The 27,219-nt window shown below is 38.5% G+C and overlaps 2 protein-coding genes across 5 annotated transcripts in view; both read left to right on the forward strand.

The window, feature by feature from the left end:
• SMG1 (SMG1 nonsense mediated mRNA decay associated PI3K related kinase) overlaps positions 1-8,657 on the forward strand; it is a 143,434-nt gene extending 134,777 nt beyond the window's left edge. For 2 of the 4 annotated variants that reach the window (XM_037815433.1, XM_037815434.1), the window contains 6 exons: positions 333-560; positions 1,229-1,440; positions 1,602-1,708; positions 2,505-2,684; positions 2,766-2,872; positions 4,415-4,492. In XM_037815433.1, coding sequence (XP_037671361.1) covers positions 333-560; positions 1,229-1,440; positions 1,602-1,708; positions 2,505-2,684; positions 2,766-2,872; positions 4,415-4,492 — 912 coding nt within the window. Of the gene's footprint in view, positions 1-332; positions 561-1,228; positions 1,441-1,601; positions 1,709-2,504; positions 2,685-2,765; positions 2,873-4,414 lie in introns of all 4 variants that reach the window. The other 2 variants (XM_037815432.1, XM_037815431.1) reach the window with 2 other exon arrangements.
• Positions 8,658-11,332: 2,675 nt separating this feature from the next.
• ARL6IP1 (ADP ribosylation factor like GTPase 6 interacting protein 1) lies at positions 11,333-19,815 on the forward strand. The gene is made up of 6 exons (XM_037815435.1): positions 11,333-11,566; positions 13,536-13,669; positions 14,868-14,987; positions 16,906-17,023; positions 17,601-17,685; positions 18,105-19,815. Exons 1-6 carry the CDS (start codon positions 11,531-11,533, stop codon positions 18,221-18,223), a joined length of 612 nt encoding a protein of 203 aa, XP_037671363.1. The 5' UTR covers positions 11,333-11,530; the 3' UTR covers positions 18,224-19,815.
• The last annotated feature ends 7,404 nt before the right edge of the window (positions 19,816-27,219 follow it).

Here is a 27,219-nt window from a genome sequence, read left to right on the forward strand (position 1 = left end):
AGAAATATCAAGCTGATAAATTTAGAATTTATATTTTGTGGGAAGACTTTAGGCTGTGTTGTTGGGAAGCTCTAGTTTCATTTTTAAAGCATGATTTAGAGTTGAGGGACCTTGGTATTATCGCCTTTGTCATGCCAGAGATATTTCTCTTAGTCTGTATCTCATAGATTGTTGAAATTATCCTTAAATACGATTTTGTAGGATAATTAATTCATGACTCTCAGCAACTGAGGTACTCTTTGTCAGCTTGAGTTACTAATATATTTTGGTGATGACAATAGGAATCTTATATTACTCCAGCTGATCCTTAAACAAATGCTCGTTCTATCTAGGATACCAGTCTTGAACATCCTATTGGCAGCTCTGAATGGCTTTTGTCTGCACACAAACAATTGACCCAGGATATGTCTACTCAGAGGGCAGTTCAGACAGAGAAAGAGCAACAGATAGAAACCATCTGTGAAACAATTCAGAATCTTGTTGATAATATAAAGACTGTGCTCACTGGTCATAACCGACAGCTTGGAGATGTCAAACATCTCCTGAAAGCAATGGCTAAGGTAAGAATGATATTAACACACTCAGCTTTAGAAATCCTACCTCATGACCCCTTTTAAAAAACTAAATTACAAGTAATTTTATTTGTGGAAAAAATTTTTTAAAACATAAACAATTATTTTCTCTCAAGTTACTTCTTTCAATTTGTCTGTAACCAAGTTCATTTTGTCTTTTCAACAACTATTTTTTTAGTAGGCAGTAGAATCCTTATATAATTCTTATTTTATACACTGAGAAACTGAGACTTAAATAAATTGACTTGTCCAACATTACATAACTTGTAACAGCTGAGACTTAAACCTATCTCAGAGTGCTTGGTTCTCCAACCTCTCTTCCTCGTCTCCAGCCTTACCCCAAACAATGCTTTGCCTCCAAAATGAATAAAGTATTCTCTCTTCCTCCAGTGTCCTACATAATCTAGTTCATAAGGATCTGAGCTGTCCCCATGGTCACAAAACAGTAAATAATTTAATTTTCAGATTTATTTTTATGTGGAGTTATTTTTGTACTGGGAGTAAGGTTTGTGTAGAAAAGGAATATTAATACAAGAAGCAGATTTAAACACAGGGTGAAATATGAAACAGTACCTCTCAGTCAGAAGGGGACTGTTTAAAGATGTAATTGCCGAGGCAAAAAACATCTTTTTTAATTGCTGATATATTGATTCTAGGATGAAGAAGCTGCTCTGGCAGATGGTGAAGATGTTCCCTATGAGAATAGTGTTAGGCAGTTCTTGGGCGAATATAAATCATGGCAAGACAACATTCAGACGGTGCTGTTTACATTAGTCCAGGCTATGGGTCAGGTTCAAAGTCAAGAGCATGTTGAAATGCTCCAGGAAATAACTCCCACTTTGAAAGAACTGAAAACACAGAGTCAGAGGTAAGAATACCTTCTTGGCCACAATTTAAAATGTAGGCAAAATGTCTGGTATATAGTGGGAAGTCTCATTTCTTGATTTAGTTTTGCCAGTTTGGGTCATATTTATAAGTAGTTATGTTGTAAAGCATTTCATAAATAAGCTATTTTATTTTGTATTTCAGTATCTATAATAATTTAGTGAGTTTTGCATCACCCTTAGTCACCGATGCAACAAATGAATGTTCAAGTCCAACGTCATCTGCTACTTATCAGCCATCCTTTGCTGCAGGTAGGACTTCTGTACATCAAAAAAGACCTGAATCTTGATGTGTTAATAATCTATATATAGATGCTAACGTTTGATTATGCTGTAAGTTGTCAGATAGGTTTATAGTCACCTCCTTTTTTAAGAGTTTCCCTAAACCCTGTAATGTCTCAACCAAACAAATTTTGGCTTACCTTTAAAAATTCTTATGTGAGAGTGAAAAATACTTTATACTCAAATACTCTTTAAAAAATTGTTTTATGATTATAAAACCAGTTAGATACTTAATGGAAAAGAAACATTTGTGGTTTCATTCCAGTCAGAGGTAAATTAGTATGTATTTATTGACTTCTCTTCATGTGTGCATACACATATGCACACATACAAATTGGGATCATTCTATGAATGCAAATTTTGTTGTCTTTTCCCTCTTGATATTAAATTGTTAATTTCCCTATCATTAAATAATCTTTTTAAAGAATATGTAATGACCCGATTTAATATGCCATTCTATTACCATACCATATTAATCTTCCATTGTTGGACATTCAAGATGTCTATAGCTTTTTGTCACCAAAGCAAGTTAACATCATTGTACAGATTTTTATCTGAATGTTTGGATATTTAGGCTGAATTTTTACTAATTTACTGTGTTGATGGATAAGAAGTTTAAGGTGGTTAATTCAAATCTATTTTCAAGGCTGTGTGTTTGTAATTGATTTAATTTGGAGTATTTACTACCACCTCTCCCCATCCTCTCCTTTGTCCCCCTCCATTTTCTTTTTACTTGTAAATTGAGCTATCAGCTCTTTGTCCATAGCAGTCCGGAGCAACACTGGTCAGAAGACTCAGCCTGATGTCATGTCACAGAACGCAAGAAAGCTGATTCAGAAAAATCTTGCTACATCAGCAGATACTCCACCAAGCACCATTCCTGGAACTGGCAAGAGTGTTGCTTGTAGTCCTAAAAAGGCTGTCAGAGATCCTAAAACTGGGAAAGGTAATTGGTTAGAATAAGGATGCCTTAAATTTCTTTTACAAAACGGTGGCTTGGCTTACATATGTTTTCATTGCTTTGTAGCTGTGCAAGAGAGGAACTCATATGCAGTGAGTGTGTGGAAGAGAGTGAAAGCCAAGTTAGAGGGCCGAGATGTTGATCCTAATAGGAGGATGTCAGTTGCTGAACAGGTAACCATTTTTTAAACTTTAGCTACACATTTTAATGCTGCCAAAAAAGTATAGGTTTTAAGACCCCCTTACTCCCCCCAGTCCATTTCCTTGGTGGTTCATCAAGAAATAAGGAACTTAAGTCTATTGTTAAGATTCAGAAGATTTTGAGTTCTGGAGTTCGCTGAGTTGTGTCACCACTTCACCCTTCCCTATTAGTACTATGCCCACTCCGCACCCTTACCCTTCCTTCACCCAATGGAAATTTAAGGTGTGACCTGACCCTCCCTCCTCCACCAAACTATAGTTACCTTTTATTTTAAAGAAGACAATCTGAAAGTTATGATTCACCTAGATTCACCAATTGTGAACATTTTCTCACATTTGCTTTGTCTTTCTTTCTCTGTGTTTGTATCCATACAGGCATAGGTTTTTCTGAACCTTTTAAGAAGTAGTTGCAGACCTTGTAACATTCCATACCTAAATATTTCTGCTTATGTTTTCTAAGAACAAAAGGATATTGTAATATATAGCCACAATAAAGCACCAACTAGGAAATTTAACATTGATACAATACTATTATCTGATGTACAGTTCATATTCAGATTTTCTCAGTTATCCCCAAATGCTCTTTAATGCTTAGTCCCTCCCCTCCGCCCCCTCCAGTAATCCCCACTGTACAAGATCCAGTCGAGGGTTATCATGCATTCCATTTATTTGTCCTGCTTCTTTAGTCTCCTTTAATATCTAGAACAGTCCCCCAGACCTTTCCTCTTTTTTCCTCTTTCATGACATTGCTATTTTTGATGAGTCTAGGCCATTTGGTTTGCAGAATGTGCCTGAGTCAATTAGAGTACTATATGGGTGATGTGACTTTCTCTGTGTTTTACATCAAGAGATACATGCTGTCAGTTTGTACCACCATATCTTTATAACCACCCATTTTAGCTCTATTTAAAAGAGTGAATGCTTGGCTACTGTGCTTTTTATTCTGATAGTTATTACATTTTATATGAAAGAAAGTTAGAATTCACAGGAGTTGTAGAGTTAGTAGAGTCCATTGCAGACAACTTTTGATATAGATTAATTCAGCAGATGTATTTTTAGCATTTACCATAACTGTATCCTGATGGATGCTCTTGATGCAGAGATGATTCTTTCTCAGACTATAAAGAAAAATTTAGCTGAGCCAGAGTTAGTGGACATTTGTTGACCACCCACTATTCCAGAATCTGTGCGAGGCACTTGCTTATCCGACATCAAAGCATTTACACAGTGACTTCACATGTTTAACCCTAGGAGCACCTGTGGGGTCCGTGGGCCTTTCTCTTCATCTAAGGATCTGTGAACCTCAAAGGGGTTTGCCTTTTCCAAGACAAATCAGTGGAATTACAAAGAAAGCCCAGCTTCTTTTCACCATAGCACTCACCACATATTCTTTGGCTAATTAATAAAGAATTCATTATTAGAAAATTACTCTTAAACAATTCATAGAACCCATGTATGAACCATGTTCTTTCAAGTTTTAAATGGCTTTAAATAGTGTCCTGCCTATTTTTACAGGTTGACTATGTCATTAAGGAAGCAACTAATCTAGATAACTTGGCTCAGCTGTATGAAGGTTGGACAGCCTGGGTGTGAATGGGAAGACAGTAGATGAGTCTGGTTAAGCGAGGTCAGACATCCACCAGAATCAACCCAGCCTCAGGCATCCAAAGCCACACCACAGTCGGTGGTGATGCAACTGGGGGCTTACTCTGAGGAAACCTAGGAAATCTCGGTGCACTAGGAAGTGAATCCTGCAGGACAGCTGCACTCAGGGAAACGCCCACAACATGGCCTGCAACCCCAGGGTCAAGGGTGAAAGAAAGAAAGCTCACCGCCTGAACACGGAGATTGTCTTTCTGCCACAGAACAGCTGCAAACGTGTCAGGAGGTTAGCTGCAGAAAGAAATCGGGGTGCCGCGGAGCACAGAGTGATTTGGAACTCCATTCCACCTGACCCTGTGTGTACAATCCAGGAAAAATCAAACCCCGCTCAGAAACAGAGAAAACGGGCCGCGAAGAAATCACAGCCAAGGAAGATTTGATGCATTCAGATTCTTGTGTTACACTTGTTGCTTGGCAACAGTACTGGTTGAGTTGACCAGTTAAGTACAAAAAGGCTATGCGATATGAATTTCAGAAATGGACTGAAAATGGAGAGCTGTGTAACAGATACACTACATTGGAAGAACTTCTGAAATGAAGGGAAAAAAAAAAACCACCCCATTGTCCCCATTCCGTCCCCTTCCCCACCTGTTCATCCTTTACCTAATCTAGTAGATGGGTCATCTTTCAAATTCACTTTTTATTTCAATCCTTATATATCATATACTTCCGTCTCAATGCTGTTAACAACTTACATTTGGACTATAATAACAGAAATTTCTCCCAAACCACAGATAACATGGAAAATTCAAGGATTGTTTAAAGGTCTGATGATCACACACATACAAAATGTAATTCTGGTTATTTAAGTCATTTCTGTGATTCTATCATGTACAGTTTCCCAAAATTGTCACTGTGCATTCAAAAGTAATGAATCTAACAGACATTTGATTTAATGTACACTCCCCTTTGCTTATAGTGTACGTTTTTTGGGGGTCTTTCAAATTTTCCCTCTTCTGTGATTGCTGTAGTTTCTTTCATAGAAAGTAGCTAATCTAATTGTAATCTTTTACCTTTTTAAAAACCAGGATAGAGTATCTATTAGAATTTTACATTGTTGATGACAGATTAACAATAAAGTGATGTTCTGGTGGAGGTAGAGTGAAATTTTTTTTAATTCAGTTTTCTCATTTGATACTTTTAATTTACAAAATGTAAATTAAAAGTGCTTTAGTTTACCTGGCATTTTAGGACATGTATATGGAACATCAGCAAAAGTGAGAACCATCAACATCTTTTAAGTTCAACTATTGCAGTAGTCTGTGAAGTGCTTCACTTTTTGCACAATTTTAATAGTTTGCTATTCAGTAATACCTTACAGTGAATTCTTGATCAAGGGTTTCCTTAAATTTAGCATTGCATTTCAGTACCAACGGTATCTGTAAGCTAAACTGTTGATCCAAAATTAAAATTCTGGCTAAAATGGGATTCTCATAATCACCTATTAACACAGCATAAAACATGATTAAAATCTTAACTGTTTGAGTACATTTTTTTCCTCCATTTTAGAGATTAGGTCAGTGGTCACTTTCTGGTTGCCCGTCTTCATGAACAAACTTGAAAAGTATTAAGGAAAAATTCCACATAGCTCTGGGCCTTTTCTGTATTCTGATTGCCACATTAATCTATAACCTTTAAAATTGGTGAGGTAATGCATTTCAGTATCAATGCTTTCTTAATACTTTAACAAGTATTGTAAAAAAGGTGGTATTTTTGAATACCCATGTGTCTAGTAGTAAGTTGAGGAACCTATTGCATCAAATTTTATTTTCTTCACTTTGAACCTTATTTTCACAAAACAACCTAGCTGGAATAATAATGCCATATTGTATTTTGCACGTTGCTTTCTTTCCCAAGACTGTGGGAGCTATTGCGTTCATCACTCAATTACCTCTGCTCTCTGGAGATTTAAACAGTCTTTTCAGTAACATTCTTTATTGTCACCAGGAAAACTTTTTATCACAATGATAAAACCAATTCACACTAGTTTGTCCCTATAGGTAGTGTTCAGAAATGCTTCCTCTTTGGTGAAGAACATAAATGAAATAGGTGAATTTTATTGCCTATGAGTAAATGGTCCCTAAGAGAACAGTGTGGCATATACAGTGCATGTTTTGTTGTGGGGCAGGTATGAGTAACTGATGACTTCAGAGCTTGTTCCTTACAGCACCCTGAACAAGCCCCTAGTCTGTGCAGTTTGGTTTCTTCTGGAATGTCATTCTGCAAGGGGCCTTGCTGCTGTTTTGGACTGTTGTAAGAGAATTCAGCAGTTAGAGACTTCATCAGAGGTAAAAGGCCCTGGTGATAGAGCAGATGGAGACGACAGGGCTGTAACTGGGGGATTATCTTGTAAAATAATGTTAAGTTAGAGTGCTGTAGTTATGAAGTCATAACTTGTTGAAGACACAAAATACATGTGGAAAAGCAGGGATCCTCTTCTCTTTTTCTCTCTCTAAGATTCAGGGGGTACAGAGTAACCGTCAAACAACTTCTTTTCTATTGAAAGTACCCTTGGAAATTGAAGTTTATCTTTAGTATTTTGTTATTTTTAATTTGCTAGAATTGCCTAGTTTTAAGTGATTTTTCTACAAAGCTGTGAAAGCTTAGTAGCTTATGGAGCTGTCTGTTATTTCTCTTTTACTCTTTTCTTTGGTGAGTCTTGCCGTGTCTCGTTATTTCTGGTCATGAGATTAAGATTCTTTCCTGACTGATACTTGTGAGTTGTTTTTGAGAAATGTGAGATTTCTTTATGAGAACTGATAATCAGGCTCTTGATCCCTAAATTGCTTTTTTAAGGCCCTAACCCCAGGTTCAGGGTTAGGGTTTGTAGTACAAAGAATAATTTCCATCTGCCCTTATTACTTGTCTTTATTACCTAAACTTAGTTTTTCTTAATATTGTCCAGTGTTCGGTGTTACCTGAATTTTCTTCTTTGTTTTGTTTTTTAATTGTGGTTGTTCTGATGTGTGAAATTTAAGGAAAGAGCCATTAAAAAAATGTTGAGCAGGGCAATGCAAGTACAGCCAAATATTAGAGCTGATGTGCAATCTTAGGTCCTTTTTAATGTGGGGTATTATAGGCAGTACTTTAAATCATAAAGTCTTCCTGGCCTATTTTCCTCCACATTTTTGTTATTAACTCCGGGGGTTTACTTGTTTTGGCAGTACTGAAATCAAAGGAGCTGGTTCTTCTTCCTTTCTTCCAATTCTTTTCATATTAAAGCACAGATAATTAGCCTGTTAGTCCTATTCATATACATCAAAGATCAGTGAATGTTTGACTGTTATCCCATTTAAATATCTTTGTTTTACATAAAAATTCAGATTGAGTGTGAAGACCAATGTCTTGCAATTCTATATCTTGTTGGACTTGTAAAATGCCAGGAATTTGGAACTAGAACTTTCACTCCTTAAATCAAGGAGGTGTAGAATACATTATTAATGTAGAGTCACTTGAAGGTAAATTTTGTTTTCAATATTTAGTTGTATTAGAAGGGTTCCTCCCATGGGGAAAAATCTAGCTAGCATCACAAAATTTTCCAAACACTGAGGAGTGGGAAATTCACTGTATTATGAAACTCTGAGGGTTTATTGTAGTTTTCCTGCTCTTGAGGCCTGGGTAAAATTTCACCAACCCTTAAAGACAAAAGAGCAGATTGACTCCAACTGAGAGATGCTTCATATGTTCAAGGGCTAGTTGTACAGCGTGAACCACTTAGGGTCTCTTGCTTTCCATGAGAATTTGACTGGAATTACTATTGTGCTAATGTAAAAATGCCATACAATTAGACTTTTGAAGATGGTAAACCTAAGGAATTGCATATTGTTCTGAAATGCAGACTTGTGTTTTTCTTTCTTTCAAAACAGGCTGATTATATTGTTTTGTTTTTCCTGACAGTCCAAGTTTCAGCTCCTGTTTAAAATTCTTGTGTCAGTTATTGTTCTGGTTTAAATTTCCCTTATATTTCCACCTGTGATGTCAGTGGCAACAACATACTTCACTTGTTTACTTTTTACCCTATTCTGAGAGCAAATTGAGTTGGACTGAATCTTCCTTGTCCTAGTAATATTGAATAAATAAAAGTGGCTTCTCTGTACAAAAGGTTGTAATGCCTCCTGATGGATATAATTTTGTGGTTGTATTTTAAGATTAAAAGTTGAATAAATCACGCCAGCTTCCTGAAAATGCTCATAATGCATTTTTTGGAAAACAAAAATACATGCCTACTTTGTGCATATTTGCATTAACATGGCAAAGATTGTATGAAATATCTGTTTTTCAAAACAAAATAAAGGTTCAGTCTCAAAGATGTAGCATTTAAGATTTGAATTTATTGGTGAAAGTAGATTACAGGAAACAATTTTGGAGCACGGGTATCCTTTTAGTTTTATTTACCACTACTGTCTCCAATAATTAAAAAACTTAACTCTCAAAGTAATTTTTTACCCTCAGCTCTATAGTAGTTTTGAACAGTGGTGGAAATTTTACTTCAGTGGGAAAGTTCTTAGTTGAAGCTCCAATTTTATTATTAAGCATACATTTAGCAATTCTTCACAACAGAACTTCGGCATACCATTACTGGCATAAAAGAAGAAATGTATAATCCCTGGGATGTGAACGTTATGAAGAAAAATACAATTAAATGTCCAGCTTGTTTTTTTCCCTACAACAAAAGAAACTAAGGATAAATTTGTAAAAATTAATTTTTAAAATTGAAATTTTAAAAATTTAAAAATAAAATTTTTTTTTACAGACATGGGTGCTTGGAAAAGCTCTTTAGTTACCTGTGTATGGAAAGGAGAAAATAAGTAGTATAAGAGACCTATAAATACATTTGCAAAACAAAAGGAATTTAAATGAAAATGAATTTTAAAGCTCTGCTATTTTCTGTAAGAATATTTCCCTTGTTTTTCTTTATTCTTTACAGTGAGAATGATCAAATACTGCTAATATAAGTTCTTTTTATATTTATAACATTTTAAAAACAGCTTGTTTTTTTAAGTTTGAATTTGTTGCCGCTTATGTTAGGATTTATGGTAACTGCCCAGTCATCTGGCACATTTCAAAAGATCACATCCTGTCTTTGTAATACAAAAACAAAGCTCAAAAAGAAAAACTGCGCTACAGGGTAGGTGTTTTAAATTAGGCCAATTGGAAATACAGTGAAATACTGTACAGCAGTGATCCTAAGCTATAAATTTGAAAACAGGTCCGAGAACACGTTCCTTGAATAACAAAAGTACTCCCTTGAGAAACCGTTCTGCGCCTTTCTGCGGGTTTTTTTTTTTTTTTCTTAACCTGCCTCAATTTCACAAGCTGGTGTTTAAAATGTCTTCCTTCTTAAGCTGTTCAGAAATAACTTCAGTGAAAACCGGAAGCATTCTGTACTGATTTCCCAACGTAGAAATGTCAATTTTTAAAGCGTAATGAGAATTCCATGCCCTCTCCTTTGGAAGTGGATGTTAATGGGTGTGAAGAAAGATTGTGCACTCAGTGCTGAATATAATCACTCGTGTGAATCACTGTTGGTTTTAATTCTTTTGTCCTTCTGTTTTTCTTTTGAAGAGGTGGAGGAGGGTCTGCTCCTCACACTCCACAGCTTTAAACCCCCCACCCTAACCCCAGAATGGGGTCTCCATATCAACTGCCTGCCTTCCTTACCTACACAACCTATTGCTCCCCCCAGCATTCTTCCAAGTGTCACCTTACTGGAGAGTCCCCTTCCCTTTTGCAAAGGCCTTTTTTCTCAAGTGTTTCCACCTTAGCCAATGCTTTGGAACCCTTAAGAACTCGTTAGTTATTTGATGTTTTTAAAATAAATTTAAGTTCGATGGCATAAAATAGATGAGCATAAAATTTTAAAAAGCTGGAAGTTAAAAACTATGGTTAACTTACCTGAAACAAACATCTGACCAGGCCAACATTTGACGTGATTTGTTTGTATTGAATAAAGAAAATCAAAGCACTTAATGCATTTTGAAATCCTGGGTAGGAAAGATTTATAACTGTCTCAACATAGTTCATCCAGTTTCTTAATTGTTTATAAAAGGGTGTACATCTTTCCTTAGCATGACGGCTAATATAAGGAAAGTCCTGTCAACGTTTGGAGAGGAGTCCTAAGGAGTAACTGAAATGCCCCTCAAAGTTTCCCCAAGGACCCAAAGTTGATGCATTTTTCACACATTCTCAAGAAAAAATGCCGAGGTTCTCCCCTCCCTCCAACGAGCTAAAGACTTATTCCTGACTAGACAGGAGAGAAAAATTGCAGCAAAATCGAAATAGCTCTCTTCACTTGTCCTCAAAACCTCATGAGGTGGGCACGACTCTCAGAATCACAAATCTGGGCTAAGATGCTGTGACTTGGCAAGGTCGGCCAGGGCAGGGAGGGCGAAGGGCACTGGTGTGGTCGGGAAAGAGGATCCCAGTCCGCTTCCCTAACCACAATGAGGTTAAACGCCACATCCCTTGTCCGCCGTCCGCCTTCCGCCTGACATTGTGCAGCCTCTTCGAGTCCCAAATTTTCCAGAGAGGCTCCTTAGCCGCTTTGAGTCCCAAAGGAAGAGGGTCCGGCTGCTGTCCGGGCAACCAAGCCTACAAGGACCGAGGTGGATGGACCACGCCCGGGGCAGCGGCAGTTCAACCGCTTCCGAAAACCCAGGGCGGGCGTCGCACCCTCCCTGGGCGCTGATTGGTCATTACGTGTCTCCGCCCCTCGGCTCGGCTCGGCCTCTGTCTCCTTTGGCCTCGATTTCAAGCCATGCTCTGGGCAGCAGTTGGTCCGGCTACCCTTAAACTTGAGCTCATTTTGCCCAATGAGGAACGGGCTTCGCGGGGGCTGTCGGGAAAGGCGGTAGGCCTATATAAGCGGCATGCACTGCGGACCGTCGCGCGGGGGTTGTCGTGAAGGCTCCCAGGGTAGGTGTAGGCTGCGTGGAGGCTTGCGCTTGTTCAGGCGGCACTTCGAGGACGATGGCGGAGGGAGATAATCGCAGCACCAACCTGCTGGTGAGTTCCAGCGGCCGCCGATCTTGGTCCGGCTCTCCTCTCTCGACTCCCAGGCGCAGGCGACGCCGCCTGTCCTTCGGGCTCCTTGGGTAGCTCCTGGGTGACGGTCGTGGATCCGTAACATCCCCTAGGGAAGGTGCGCGATGGGGCGAGGAGGGCACGTGATTAGTCACCGCGAAAGGAGGAATGGGAGAAGGGGGCGGGTGCGTGAGAGAAGCTGGGGTGCAGCCTGGGACGAAGGGCCTCTAGGGGCCTGACGAGCGCTTTGGGGGCTCAGGCCTCAGTCGTATGTGGGTTTCCCCTTCTTTGATCTTAACCCGGATGTGCCTTCATTTTTTCTCCCCAGTAGCCGGGGCAAGGGGTGCGGAGTCAAAAGGGCTGCTGCCGAGAGTTTCTGTTAGAGCTGGCACAACTTAAAACGGCCGGGAGGCTGCGAGGTCACCGCAGGGGACTGGGAGTGGGGTTCAGCTTGGAAGGACCGTGGGAGGGCCTGGCGTTTGGCTAGAATTTGAAAGTCTGGGGTTCACAGGGTGACAGGAGACAACTTTAGAATAAGCAGCGATCTGAAGGTACTGCAGTGGGGTCGTATCATAGGAGCACACATTTAAGTATACGATCTAGGCGAAAATAAGAGAGCTCCTTGTCTCCCTCCCACCCCCACTCCCAGGGAAAGGCAGGCCACACAGCAGCCGCAATGCGAAGAGGAACCTAATAGTTTAATCTTGGGCTTTTGAATTCCTAAGGGCCCAGGTGCTAATGAATTAAGTAACTTTACAGGATATTTTGATTAATGCCTGTTTTCACCCTCACACATCTTGTTAGTCCCTAGCCGGCTTCCTTTAAAGGAGACACAAAAGAAATTTTTCACACAGCTTTCCTTAAATTATACTGCTCTGTTAGTTGAGATCCTGGTTTAGAGTTCCTCATAGTCGTCCTGTACCCTCTGCGTATCTCATTTCCTCATCTGAGAGTGGGGTTAGTAGGAACACTTTTAGAATTGTTGGGGGGATTAAAGTATGATCATATAGAGATGCTTAGTACGTTCCTGGCACATAGTATTTATTTAACCTAGTATTAAGCACGGGATATAAAGTCAGAAATATTGAGGTTCCTAAGTCATGAGTGAAGCACAGAGAGCATCTTTATTAAGAGTAAGTAGCATTGGCCTCTGACATTTGCTTATTTCCCAGTGATGACATCTGTAGGGACACCTAGGTTCCTTGTTCCATCTTTTTCCCTTTGCCAAGATCAACTTTAAGGGCTCATCCTAGAGGTGTTCTTTCAGCTGATTGTCAGATTTACAGAGAAATTGGAAGTGTAACCAGAGTGTCCTGATAAGTGATAAAGAAACACTGTGTGGAAGAGAGATACTGAGCTTAAATTGCCACAAATGTGGTGAAAGTAGTTTTACTTGATTATGAAATGATGCCAGCATCTAAGTGACTCCATTACCCAAAGAGCTATTTTAGAAATTGAATGCGGTTCAGGGAGGCTTTGCTAATGGATTTAGAAGGGTTTAAATCAATGAAAAGAGGAAAACAACAGATCAGTTCTAACCAAGTGAAAGGAATGAACTTAAAGTGCTCTAATAGTTATGAAAACTCTTGGTGCTACTACTTGGTAGTATATGACTTTGGACTTAGCTAGCCATTCTGAACTCACGTTCTTTAATTGTAAAATGGGTCAAATGATCCCTGCCTCTTGTAGGGATTATGTTACGTCATACATGTAAAATATTAGCCCAGTGCTTGGACTTGCACTGTGACCCCTAAATGATAATTTCTTCTCCCATTGGTTTGCGTCTGTGATACTAAGATTGCAGAGATTATCAGAAACTTACCTGTTTTAAGATAGTGACTTGGTAAAAACAGGTATTTTACATATTAGGTACGTTAGAAGATTTTAACTTTAGGAACCACAGAAATGCTGAGAGTGCAAAATGATCTCTTTGAATGTTGACCATGCATAGGCTGCAGAGACTGCCAGCCTGGAGGAGCAGCTGCAAGGATGGGGAGAAGTGATGCTGATGGCTGATAAAGTCCTCCGCTGGGAAAGAGCCTGGTTTCCACCTGCCATCATGGGTGCAGTTTCCTTGCTGTTTCTGTAAGTGGGCTATTAAATTCTGCAGTTAGTGGTTGTTATTAATAAGGGCGCAGGTAATACACAACCTCCATTTATGGAAGTCCCTTAAATCTTTTGTAATGTATAATCTGTAAAGAATGCCTTTTCTTTGAGCAGTTAGCCTAGTTTTCAGAATTTGTAATGCTTATGTAAACTTGGAAACTTAATATAGTTGAATAAACTAGTGGCTTCTCTCAAACTTTTTGGCCTCAGAACCCTTGACACTCTTAAAAATATCGAAGACCCCAAAGAGTTTTTGTGCATTGGTATTTACAGTATTAAAAATAAAGACGAAATTTAAAACACAAAATCACAAGCACATATTACATTAGCTATTACTGTGATGATGTCATGTCATGAAGCCTCTTGAGCATTAGTATGAAAAAGATAAATAACATCTTTGAGAACCAGTGGACTAAGTGAATAGTTAAAAATCTTCAGCTAGGACTTATTTAAAAAAAAAAAAAAGAATGGAAATAACAAGTATTGGCTAGGATGTGGAGAAATTGGAATCCTTGTACATTGTTGGTAGGAAAATGAAACAGAATTATCATCTAACCTAGCAATTCCACTTCTAGGTATGTACCTAATAGAATTGAAAGCAGGGACTTGGACAGGTACTCGTGCACCATTATTCATAGCAGCATTATTCACAATAGCCAAGTGTCCAGCAGCAAATGAATGGATGACCAGTGTGGTAAATTCACACAATTGATGATTACTCAGCCATAAAAAGGAATGAAGTTTTGATACTTGTGACAACATGGATGAACCTTGAAATTATGTTGAGTAAAGTAAGCCAGACACAAAAGGACAAATATTATGATTCCACTTACAGGAAATTTAGAATAGGCAAATTCATAGAGATAGAAACTAGATGAGAGGTTACCAGAGGCTGGGGAACATGGGAAGTTATTGCTTAATGGCTGCAGCATTTCTCTTTTGGGTGATGGAAAAGTTCTGGTAATGGAGGTGGTAATGGTGGTAGCACATTATGAATGTAATTAATACCACTAAATTGTACTCCTGAAAATAGTTAAAATGAGAAATTTTGCATTGTGTATATATGTGGATATGTACATATACACATTTACATGTATATATATATAGATATATATATTTAAAAAGGAATAATAATGACTTTTTTTTTAACTTATTTATTCTTTTTTTTTTTTAACAGAACTATCTATTATCTGGATCCATCTGTTCTGTCCGGTGTTTCCTGTTTTGTTATGTTTTTGTGCTTGGCTGACTACCTTGTTCCCATTCTGGCGCCTAGAATTTTTGGCTCCAATAAATGGTAGGTGGTATAATGATTTGGCAGTCTAATTTCTGGGAAGTTACTGAACCCAATGGCTGCGAATAATAATCTGTAATTAAGTGTAATGAATTGTCTAACCACCAGACACCTAGAGGTTAGATTTTATTGCTGTTATGTGAAGAATTTCTTAGCTGTTTCAGATATAAATAATGAATTTCTAGTACTTATAACTCCATAGTTCTTTTATGGTCAGTAGTTTATTTTGACTTTTAAGATGGATCTCGTGTTTAATGTGGAGAAATTGAGGCAGAACAGTGGTAATCAGCCAAATGCATAGCAAGTGCCTCAGAATAGGTTCAAGCTGTCTGTACAAGTGGGTTGTTGATTTCATTTATATCTTTCATCGAATTGGTTACCTATGAGGGCCTAAGATTTAGTTAGGTGGTTAAGGAATATATTAAAGTATTTTAACTTCTTTCTGGAATGTCATATTGGCCATCCTTAGATCCAAATAATGAACAAAACTGGGTGTTGGAATTTTTCCCAGCTGCTATTCCCCTTGAGTTATTTATTACAATTTGATTAGTAGTCTGCTCTGTCTTTCATTTTTTGTTCCCCAGATGGTAGCATATAAAATCATTCTGTAAAAACAAGAATTTTAAATGTGTACCTTTTGGATCTTTGAGAACAAATTTGGACATTCTGGGGGAGTTTAAATTATGAGACAATTAAGCATGTTTACTTAATGATGTTTCCCCCATAGCAGAATAGACTTGTGTTAGGAATGGTTCCTTGAATTATTGTTCACTTTCAATAATGATTTATGCTACTGTTTTTTTGGGCAGGTTTGTGACCATATGATGTAGCAATTTTAATGAACAAAGGGAATCATCCTCTGACCTTGACTTTATTAGCCAGATAACACTCATCTGCTATAGTCACAACTCCTAGAAGAAAAGAAAGTTTTTGGACAGAAAAACTGATAGTTTCATGGGGGTCAGTATGTGACTGTTATCAGTCTGTGACTGTTTCCAGTATGTGACTATTATTGATAGAACAAATTCTATTTTGTGATTTGTGGACAAGGAGGAACACTGTTGCATAGCCACATTCTAGCCTTGACCATGAGCCACGTATAAGGTCTGATTGTTCGCAAGAATCTCCCAGGCTCAGCGGGAATCCTCCTTACTATAGCTTTACAACTGCAGTTTTAAAGGAATGAGGACTAGGGAAGACAAAGCAACACATCCCTCAGGGTAGGGCCTACTTAATAATAGCAGTCATTCTATTTGTGTAGCAAAGATTATATTTGTGTAGCACAGGCCAATTTTTAAAAATCAGAACTAAGATAAACATTATAAAGGTCTTTCTTGGGTCTTTTTGGATTTGTACTGTTGTTTTGTTTGTGATTACCTTTTCACTCACTAGGACTAATAAATCGGCAGCTTTTTATTGCTGCCTTGGCATCAAATATGTGAAGCCAAGCTGGGGGTATTTATGCTTTGAATGGTAGTTTTTATCTTACTGGTAGTTACTCTGTTACCAGAGAGTGCTCAATACAACTATTTGCTGGAAACTTCACATCCTTCTTTGGGGCTATAATCCAGGGTTCATTAGGGTCTGAAAATTAATACAGGATTAGAAAAATTAATTTATACTGATTTCTGCATGTCCCGTAGGACTCATGAGTCTTTTGGGACTATCAGTAACCAAACGTCACTTCAGGCCATAGATTACCACTCCCTTAAAAATGCAAACACATGCACACACATTTCTTTATGTAAAAACTTATTCCTGTGCTATAAAAGTTGATTTAATGGTGCTAGATTGTTTTTATCTGGATAAGATAATGTTTGTTATTTGAACTTTCTTCAGAAGAGCTTTAAATTGAAGGGGGGTGGTATATTTCTGTTTACTGTACAGATTTGCTTATAGTAAAGGGAATTTTTCTTTCTAGGACTACTGAGCAACAGCAAAGATTCCATGAAATTTGCAGCAATCTAATAAAAACTCGACGCAGAGCTGTGGGCTGGTGGAAACGCCTCTTTACACTAAAGGAAGAAAAGCCAAAAATGGTACGTCTTTTGCTTTGACTTATTTAATGCAGAATTTTAAGACTGCAGCAGTCTTAACTTCATAGTAGTCTAATGATATATTTTTTGTTTTAATAGTTTTAGTTTATTATTTATCATTATCCATTGGTTTAACTCTTTAGTACATTCATAAGTCTTTATCTCTATTAATTAGAGTGGATCACTGGAAATTAAAAATTATATTTTGCATTGAATTTTTTGCTCTTGTAGAGCAAAATTTTCTCCGGTTCTTTTTTTTTAACTTGCTGAAATAAAAGTTCAGGACATACACTTAGAAAGCACCTGTTCTCTTAAATCTTGTCTTTCAGCGTCACATGAGGTCATGTGAAGTTATTAGTTGTAAAAGTAGTTTAATTTATATTGGAGTCAGTAATTCTAGGGAATGTGTCTAAATTCTGTAAAGTAGATCTAATGGAGTTTTCTATAATATATATAGAGATTAAGTATTTTTAAAGAAACATAAGAAAAATGGAATTATTTTCCATTATAAAGTTATAGTTATGCTTCTTATTTAGTCCACTTCTCTTAGTTGACAAATTCTTGTTATTTTCATTGTTAGTACTTCATGACCATGATCATTTGTCTTGCTGCGGTTGCTTGGGTGGGACAGCAAGTCCACAACCTTTTTCTCACCTACCTGATAGGTAAGTCTTTGAGGAAGAATTAATTACAGGCACATCTTGGCCAGTCAAGTCTAACAGTAACTAAATATGTGCATGCTTATGATGCTTAAGACACTGATCAAGGGCCTGTGGGAGTGTAGAGAGGTTTTTGTTTTCAGACACTTGATAGTCTTCTTAGTAAGTTAAGACAAAGAACATAGCCAAGGTGGAAAGTAATGTGCAAAAGGTAAAAGTAAGCAGTGTGTCAGCTGAGGTTGGAGGAGTATGACAGTTTCTGGGGTTAAATGCTAATGGAAGTAATGTATTTCCTGTTGCTTCCTCCTCAGAGTGACAAATAGTCTGGGAAACTTGCCTTCTGTAAAATAAAATAACTTACAGGAAGTTAATTGCTGGCTCCTTATTTTTACTTGCTATTTATTCATTCATTCATTTATTTAAAGTGACTTTCTTACTGTTGCTTCCTGGACTCAACCAACATGGAATCATTTCAAAGTACATCGGAATGGCCAAAAGGGAGATAAACAAGCTTCTCAAACAAAAAGAAAAGAAAAACGAATAATGCATCCTGTTCAATGTGATTAATGGAATATACATTGTCTCTGGTAACAGTTTCTACTATGCCGTCTGTATACTAAAATGTTACAGATGTAGCTCTCTGCTGTCCCTTATTCTAACCTTAGTTAGTAGAAATTCAGACTTGCCAGATAGGGCTTTATGTGTAGCGTCTTCATGTCAAGTATAGCGGGTGCATTCTCATCACTTGACCTTACGTGGACAACTCCTTAGTAAGTACTGACTTGTTTTGATTTTTCTTATCCAGGGTTAATTGAATTCTTACTTTTAGACAACTTCCTTTAAAATAATATAGTGGTGAACTCTTTATCCTTTAGTCCAGTTAATGGTGACTTTTGATAATTGTTTGAATTAATCGATGCAGGGTAGTGGTCTGTGGCTACAGGAAGCTGGTTCTACTGTCTGCCTCCACAGTCTGCTTACAAAAACTGTCTGGCTTCATGAATACAGAGACCAATTTTACCACTTTTGATGAAGAGACCAATTAAGAGTCATTCCTCATTCTGTTCCTTACTGTGGGGAAAGAATCCCCATAGAATAAAATGGAACTAATTCCATGCCCTAGTATGTGTTGGTTTCTCCCTGGTGCAAAACTGAGCAATTTTTAGGAAACAGTGATCTTTTCTCCCGAACAGAAACTCTGCTTAGAGTTCTTGTCCCCTTGCGCTTAAGAGTTCAATTTAGTAAATCTTTAGGCTTTTTAATAGCAGACTTCCAAAAGATTGTATCTTACACTTTAACATAGTTTTAATTTCAGATTTTCAGACTATTGAAACTAAAGTACATAGCAGGTTCAGACACATGTCTATGACCTTCACTCCAAAGCAGCCAATAAAGGACAGAAGTCTTCCTATGTTAGTCAAGATTCATTTCAGTAGAAACTAATCGTATCCTCCTAATTTATCAAGACCAGAATAAACCTTTAAGGGTAAATCTTAAAGTACTCATTGTATGGTCCCTGTGGGTTTGAATAGGAGGTAGAGACAGAAACTTCTGACTTTTTTCCTGGATATTTCTCTGCAGACTGCAAGGGCTGTTGTTGGAGAAGAATTGCAGTGATGGTAGTTTGGCCTTTGATCTACAAAGGTTTTGTAACTCCTTGGAAAGCGTCTTATAATCGTTCTGTCCCTTTTAGTAGCTAGCAATTTAGAGAAGTTGAAATCTGTAGGAGTGAACCTCTGAGGGCCAAAAATATTGTGACATATTTGGGAACAATTCTTAAACTCTGATTAACTAGCTGTAATATAGTTTTGTGAATTGATTGCACTGATACCATGAAACCCAGACCTTGTGGTATATCTGTCCCTAAATAAATGTTTCCCCCCTCTTCAATGTTGCTGTAGACAGTGGCACACATGTAGCATGTTTGATTTTTTTTTTTTTTTTTTTAATGTTTCACATGAAAACTATCTTAATTTTATATGTGTTTCCTCATTGTAAATAAGCCTGTCTTCCTTTCTGGATCTTTTTTGAGTGTATATGTTCTATTGATTAACTACTTTTGCAGTTTTAATCCTGTATTATTTCTTCTACTTTGTTTTGTGTAAAAGAGGAAAAATTAAAAAAAGCTGGAATCTCTCCTTGTGTTCTGTTTTCCTTATTAGTTTAGCCAGTATAATGTTTTAATGATTGAATTTATGGATCCAATTAATTACTCTGTATGATCATTGCATACCTTTAATACATACTCTTTAAAAACAAAATGAAATTGAAAGTTTAAATTCATTCACTCATAAAAAGTCCAGGCCCCTGTCTTTCTAGCTAAGCCTCCTCGGCAGGTAAACTCATTGCCCTCCCCCTACATGGGACCTGACTCCCAGGGGTGTAAACCTCCCTGGCAAGGCAGGATATGACTCCTGGGGATGACCCTGGACCCAATATCCTGGGATTGAGAACATCTTGACCAAAGAGGGGATGCAAAATGAAACAAAGCTTCAGTGGCTGAGAAATTTCAAATGGAGTCTAGAGGTTACTCTGGTGGACATTCTTATGCACTATATAGATAACACTTGTTAGGTTTTAATGTATTGGAATAGCTAGAAGTAAATACCTGAAACTATCATAGCCTAGACTCTTGAAGATGATTGTATAACAATGTAGCTTACAAGGGTGACAGTGTGATTGTAAAAACCCTGTGGATTGCACTCCCTTAATCCAGCGTATGGATGGATGAGTAGAAAAATGGGGATAAAAACTAAATGAAAAATAGGGTGGAATGGGAGGGATGATTTGGGTGTTCTTTTTTACTTTTATTTTTTATTCTTATTTTTATTCTTTCTGGTGTAAGGAAAATGTTCAAAAATAGACTGGGATGATGAATACACAACTATATGATGATACTGTGAACAATTGTACACCATGGATGATTGTGCAGTATGTGAATATATTTCAATAAAACTGAATTTAATTAAAAAAAAAAAAAAAGTCAAGGCCCCATCCCATGCCAGATGGAAGAAGAAATACAAACGAATAAAAGGTGACCAAAGATTGGGTCAAAAAGCCAAGCTGGAAGAACGGCCAGGTACAGAGCAGGCCCAGTGGAGGGACACCTGCCGTGGACACTTTGACCTCAGGGCCTAGCTCAGAGTTTGGAATGTTGGAATTGCTCAGTAAATATCTGTTGGGTGTCTTTTGTTTGTACTGTTTAAAAATAGAGCTCAAAATGGATGTTTCATTTTTGGATCTAACCATATTTTATTTGTTAGTGGGTCCTGGGAACAGATTCTGTACCAAATTCAATCCTGAGCCCTCCCCCCGACTTTCTCCCTTCCAAAGAGTATGTATGGAGCCTTGGTGGGGTTTGTTGATGTCCAGACAGTGGAAGACCCAAGGTCACTACAGATCTCCCTGCTGTGACTTCCTAAGTCAGGCTCATGGGGCTGGCTTCCTCAGCCAGCATGGTTCCTCCAAAGACGGACTCCAGGTAAGTTTCCTGATCACAAATCCCTTCAATTCAAATAGGGGTGAGGTGGACATAGTGGTAAATATGGACCCCCCCATTAGAAATGACAGAATCTGATGAATTCACGTATCGCAGGTGGCAAGAGCCATGAGACAGAAGGGGAAAAAGCACGATTTGGGGGGAGGGGGTAGGAGCCCTTCAGTCGTGGGTTAGCCCCAAAATGACGAAGTGACCGTGGTCAAGTTACTTCTCTGGGCTTTGAATTCCTCATTTGAAAAGTAAGGATGTTGAAAGCTTGACAATTCACTTAGTATGACAACATACATACCCCTATCTTTAAGTACGTCTAAAAATGTCCATTAAAAAAAAAAAAAAAAAAGACTTCTCTGCAGTGGTACCCCTTTGCCAGGTCCGGCCACAGCACAAGTCCTTGGACATTTGGTCTGCACCATCTCCAGCGGAAGTCCTGTTGTCCCAGATGTCACTTCTTGGGAGAAGACCATTTCAAAATAGTTTCTAACAACACGGATCATGATTGCTATCATGTAAAGGTCTCAGCAGGTTCCAGTTTGCCTATAGCATATATTACAAACTTGGGAGGCAATTTATACCTGGCCCTGTGCTCCATTTCCACTCCACCCCATTTCCTCATTCTAATCCAGCCATCTTGCCATTTCCATCCATCTCTATACTAATCCAGGCCCTCTTACCTATTGACTCATGTTAAAAGTGGAGCTGTTAGTCGGGATCCAAGATGGCGGCATAGAGAGGAGTAGTCCCCCTGGAACAACTTAAAAAAGAACCAGAAACAACTAGTAAATAATCCAGAATAACTGCAGGGGGACAAACATGACCGTCCACTCATACACTAACCTGAATTGGGAGGAATGCCCGAGATCACAGCATAAAACCTGTAAGTAAGAACTGCGGATCCAAATCGGGAGACCCCTCCCCCACAGCCCGAGCTACAAAGCCTCCTGGTGCCAGAGAGAAGCTTTCTCCCAGCAAGCAAATATAGCGCAGCTGAGCTCCAACTGGGGTTTTAATTAGCGAGCGGGAACTGCCCACTATGAGGTACGGATCCCCAACAAGTAGACAGAGGCTGTCGGTGATGACTGACCTTGGAGAGCCGGAGGGTCACCTCAGACTAGCTCTGTTCCTTTGTCAACTAAGTGGAGAAAGCCTCGGCCATTTTCAGTTCCCAGTTCTGTGACCCAGACGGGTGTGGCAGAGGCAGAGAGAGACCATTGAAATGCTAATGACCTCCCCCTAAGGCATCTATCTTTTCTAAGAGGAAAGGGGTGGGGCCCAGCTCTACTACCTGCCTTTCATTCAGAACTTACACCAGTCAAGAATTATAGGGTAATCTTTGCATCAGGCAGAGAGCACCCCTGCAAGGCCCAGCAGCCCGGGGCTTCCCTTGAGGGCCGACGTGCACTAGTGACATAGCACAGCCTTCCCTCAGCAGAGGTCCTGGAAGATCACAGCTGAGAAGGGGAGCCCGCTCGGAAAACCCAGGGACGCTACGTCAATGCCTGTGGTTTGTGGGTCAGTGACAGAGAAAATCTGGGGCAAAACTGAAATGAAGGCGTAGACTCCTGCAACAGCCTTGAATCTCTGGGAACACCTGGGAGGTTTGAATATTAAAGCGACTCTGCCTCCCTGACCACCCAGACACATGCACCACATTCAGGGTGGACAGCTCCAACAACAAACCCAAACTGAGTTCACCAACTGAACCCCACAAAATTCATTTCCCCACACACCATAGAGACAAGAGTTGGGGAGAACTGACTTGAGGGGTTTAGGTGACTCGCAGACGCTATCTGCTGGTTAGTTGGAGAAAGTGTATGCCACCAACTTGTATTTCTGAAAAATTAAGACAGGTATTTTTTTTTTTCCACAACTCGAAAGAACCCTATCAAGCAAAGCAAATGCCAAGAGGCCAAAAACAACAGAAAATCTTAATGCATATGATAAAACCAGACGATATGGAGAATCGATCCCAAATACCCAAGTCAAAATATCAGAAGAGACACAGTACTTGGCACAATTAATCAAACAATTACAATCAAGGAATGAAAATATGGCACAGGACATAAAAGACATGAAGAAGACCATGGAGCAGGATAAAAGGGACATGAAGACCCTAGAAGAGCATAAAGAAGAAATTGCAAGAGTAAATAAAAAAATAGAAGATCTTATGGAAATAAAAGAAATACTTGGCCAAATTAAAAAAACTCTGGATACTCATAATACAAGATTAGAGGACATTGAACAACGACTTAGTGTCCTAGAGGTCCACAGAACAGAAAATGAAAGAACAAAAGAAAGAATGGAGAAAAAAATCGAAAAAATCGAAAAGGATCTTGGGCATATGATAGATAAAACAAAACGTCCAAATTTAAGACTCATTGGTGTCCCAGAAGGGGAAGAGAAGGGTAAAGGTCTAGAAAGAGTATTCAAAGAAATTGTTGGGGAAAACGTCCCAAACCTTCTACACAATATAAATACACAAAGCATAAATGCCCAGTGAACTCCAAATAGAATAAATCCAAATAAACCCACTCCAAGACATATTCTGATCAGACTGTCAAATACTGAAGAGAAGGAGCAAGTTCTGAAAGCAGCAAGAGAAAAGCAATTCACCACATAGAAAGGAAACAACATAAGACTAAGTTGTGACTACTCAGCGGCCACCATGGAGGCGAGAAGGCAGTGGCATGACATATTTAAAACTCTGAGAGAGAAAAATTTCCAACCAAGAATACTTTATCCAGCAAAACTCTCCTTCAAATTTGAGGGAGAGCTTAAAGTTTTCACAGACAAACAAATGCTGAGAGAGTTTGCCAATAAAAGACCTGCCCTACTTCAGATACTAAAGGGAGCCCTACTGACAGGGAAACAAAGAAAGGAGAAAGAGATATAGAGAATTTTAACAGACATGTATAGAACCTTACATCCCAAATTACCAGGACACTCATTTTTCTCTAGTGATCACAGGTCTTTCTCCAGAATGGACCATATGCTGGGACATAAAACAAGCCTCAATAAATTAAAAACAAACAAAAAAACACAATTGAACATATTCAAAGCACAATCTCTGACCACAATGGAATACAAATAGAAGTCAATAATTTTTGAATTGTAACTCCACTATTTACTTCCTACATGATACAAAATACACAAACTCTAATGACAAATCAGTGGTTTTGAACTCAACGTAAATATGTAATTTTTGACAAGAACTATATAAAGGTAGGGGAATGGAGGAGTATAGGTATATAGTTTATGTGTCCTATTGAAATTAAGTTGGTTTCAAAGAAAAACAAGATTGTTATGGATTTAAGAGTTTAATTTTAAGCCCCACAGTAAACACAAAGAAATTATCAGAGAATATAACCATAGAGATGAAAAGTAGAATTTGGGTTAAGAGAAATGGGGGAAGGGCCAATGGGGAGTTAAGAAATGAGTGTAGGGTTGCTGTTTGAGGTGAAGGGAAATTTCTAGTAATGGATGGTGGGAAGGTGATAGCTTTACAACATTCTAAATGTGATTAATCCCACTAATGGTATGGTAGGAAGGAGGTGGAATGGGAAGATTTAGGCTGTATATATGTTTCCATAATTGAGAAAAAAAAAAAAAAAGACCATCTAAATAGATGACAATTGAATGCCAAGGATGACCCTGGATGGGATCTGAGGATGGAGGACAGGAAGCTCAAAGGGACACAGTTGAGACATAAGGAAAAGGAAATATAGAATGTAAGCTTTGTATCATTGTTGAATCTCTTGTACTTCTTAGCTGCGCTTAATGGGATTGCATAAAAGAATACTCTTGTTCATGGGAACTGTATACGTGAATTATAGTGTATGTTCAAGGATGTGTGCAGCTAGCTCTCATATGTTCAGAAGACAGAGCAATAGATGATGGATGATAGAGAGGGAGGGAAAGAAATAGCGGTGTAACAACATGTTAAAGTTAGTGGATCGGGGTATCGGGGTGGGGGGTGAGGGAATGCTGGAGTTCTGTGTATGGGGTTTGTATTGTTTTTGCAACTGTTCCTATAACTTTGAATTTATTTCAAAATAAAATGTAAAAAAAAAAAAAAAAAAGTGGAGCTGTTAATAAGTCTAAAATATCTACTGCCCCCTACACCCTTCCTAAGCTTTTGGGATCAGGTAGACCTAGATTCAAATACCCACCAATTCAGTAACTTGGACAAGTTAAGTAACCCCCCTGAACCTCAGTTTCCTCATTTGTGAAATGGGGATAATAGTACCTATCTCGGGGGAGGTGTAACACCTTTTGTTGTGAAGAGTCCATGAGTTAGTTGTAAGTACTCGGCATGGCCCAGATCAAATGACACTTTCTCTGTGAAAGCTTTAGCGATTTCCCAGGCCACCTCTGCATTCCTCCGGGACTTCATATTGTCATCCTGTAGGGTACACAGCCCTGTATTGTGTTGTTATTTTAGCGGTCTGCCTCCCCTACTGGGATCTGAACCTCTTAAGGGCAGGAACTGATAAGTGTCCTCTCAGCACCTGGCAGAACACGGGGCATGAGGTTGGTACTAAGTACATGTCTGTTGAATGAATAAATGAAGTAATGAAGTATATACAGAGATAGTGGATGTGCTACACTTCCATTTATGACAAGGCTCTGGAAAGAAAGTGATTTTATTCACTTAACTGCCCACTGTTGCTAAGGCCCTTAACTAGGGTGACTGCCACATTTCTGGTCAACAAAATCATGCATTAAGTGTACAGGGGAGCCAGTTTTTCACAGGAATTTTCATTAAGAAAGCAAATGGTCTTTTGTAACATAAATATGACCAAGGAATTCCATATCCCTGAGATGTTCAAATCAGGAGCTTTGCTTTCTTCAAGGTTCACCTATGATTTGAGAAGTGGTGAGGGGCAGTGTGATGGACTGAGGCAATATACTAATAACTAGCGTTCCAGCACTAGCTCCACCATGTTTTGTGTTAATCTCTTTTCGAAGGATTTTTTCACTTATCCTCAGAACAACTTCAAGTGGTTGGTAGTATCCCCATTTTACAGATGGAGAAACATTTGTCCATTCATTTATTCATCAAATACATATTGAAAGACAACTATGTTCTGGATCCTTCTCCAGAAGCTGTGGATAGAACAAAATAACCAAATGCCTGCTTGCCTGGAACTCAATGGTCCAGGGATAGAAGATGGACAAGAAACACATTTCCAATATTTCAGGTAGAAAGTATGGAGAAAAATAAAAGAGGTCAATGGGGAAGGGGTGGGTGAGAGGGGCCTGTATGCCTATGTGTGTGTGTGTGTGTGTGTGTGTATGGCATGTGTGTGATGGTTGACTAGAGAGCTAAAGAAAGAGAGCAAGCCTAGTGGCTGACTGGGAGAGGAATGGTCGTCAGAAGGAAAAGTAAATGCAAAGGCCCTGAGGCAGTGCTTGGAGTGTTTAAGGAAAAGCAAGCCAGGGGGGAATGATAGGGGAGGAGATCCTCTCTCCCTGTGCAAGGCGGCAGGTGTGTGCAGCAGGTAGGACCTTGTAAGTTTTTGTAACAAATTTGAATTTTATTGAGGATGCATTATCTGACTTAAGGTTTTTTTTTTAATGCATTTTTAAATTATGAACTTTAGTATATATATATATAACAGTGATAACTTTCAAGGTACGATTCAACAAGTAGTTAGAAAACAAACTTCAAAGAACATCATGGGTCACAGTTCCATAACTTCAGGTATTTCCATTATTGTAAAATATAACATGCATACAGAAAGGTGTTAACTTTTGATGTCCAGCTCAACAAGCAGCTATATAGGTAATTTTAAAAATTGTTATAGGTTACAGTTACACAGTTTCAGTTCTTTCCTTATTATGCAGTATAGGGTATATACAGAAAGGTGAAGACTTTCAAAGCACAATTCAATGAGTAGCTATAGAGCAAATTTCAAAGGATGCTATAGGGTACAGTTCCACCGTGTCATTTACCTCTTTCTAGCTATTCCAACACCCCAGCATCTAAAATATATATATATATTTATATGAAGTTTCAGAATTCATAAACCTTTGTTAAATCT

This window comes from Choloepus didactylus, chromosome 21 (assembly GCF_015220235.1).
Source record: "Choloepus didactylus isolate mChoDid1 chromosome 21, mChoDid1.pri, whole genome shotgun sequence".
In the NCBI taxonomy this organism is placed as follows: Eukaryota; Metazoa; Chordata; class Mammalia; order Pilosa; family Megalonychidae; genus Choloepus; species Choloepus didactylus.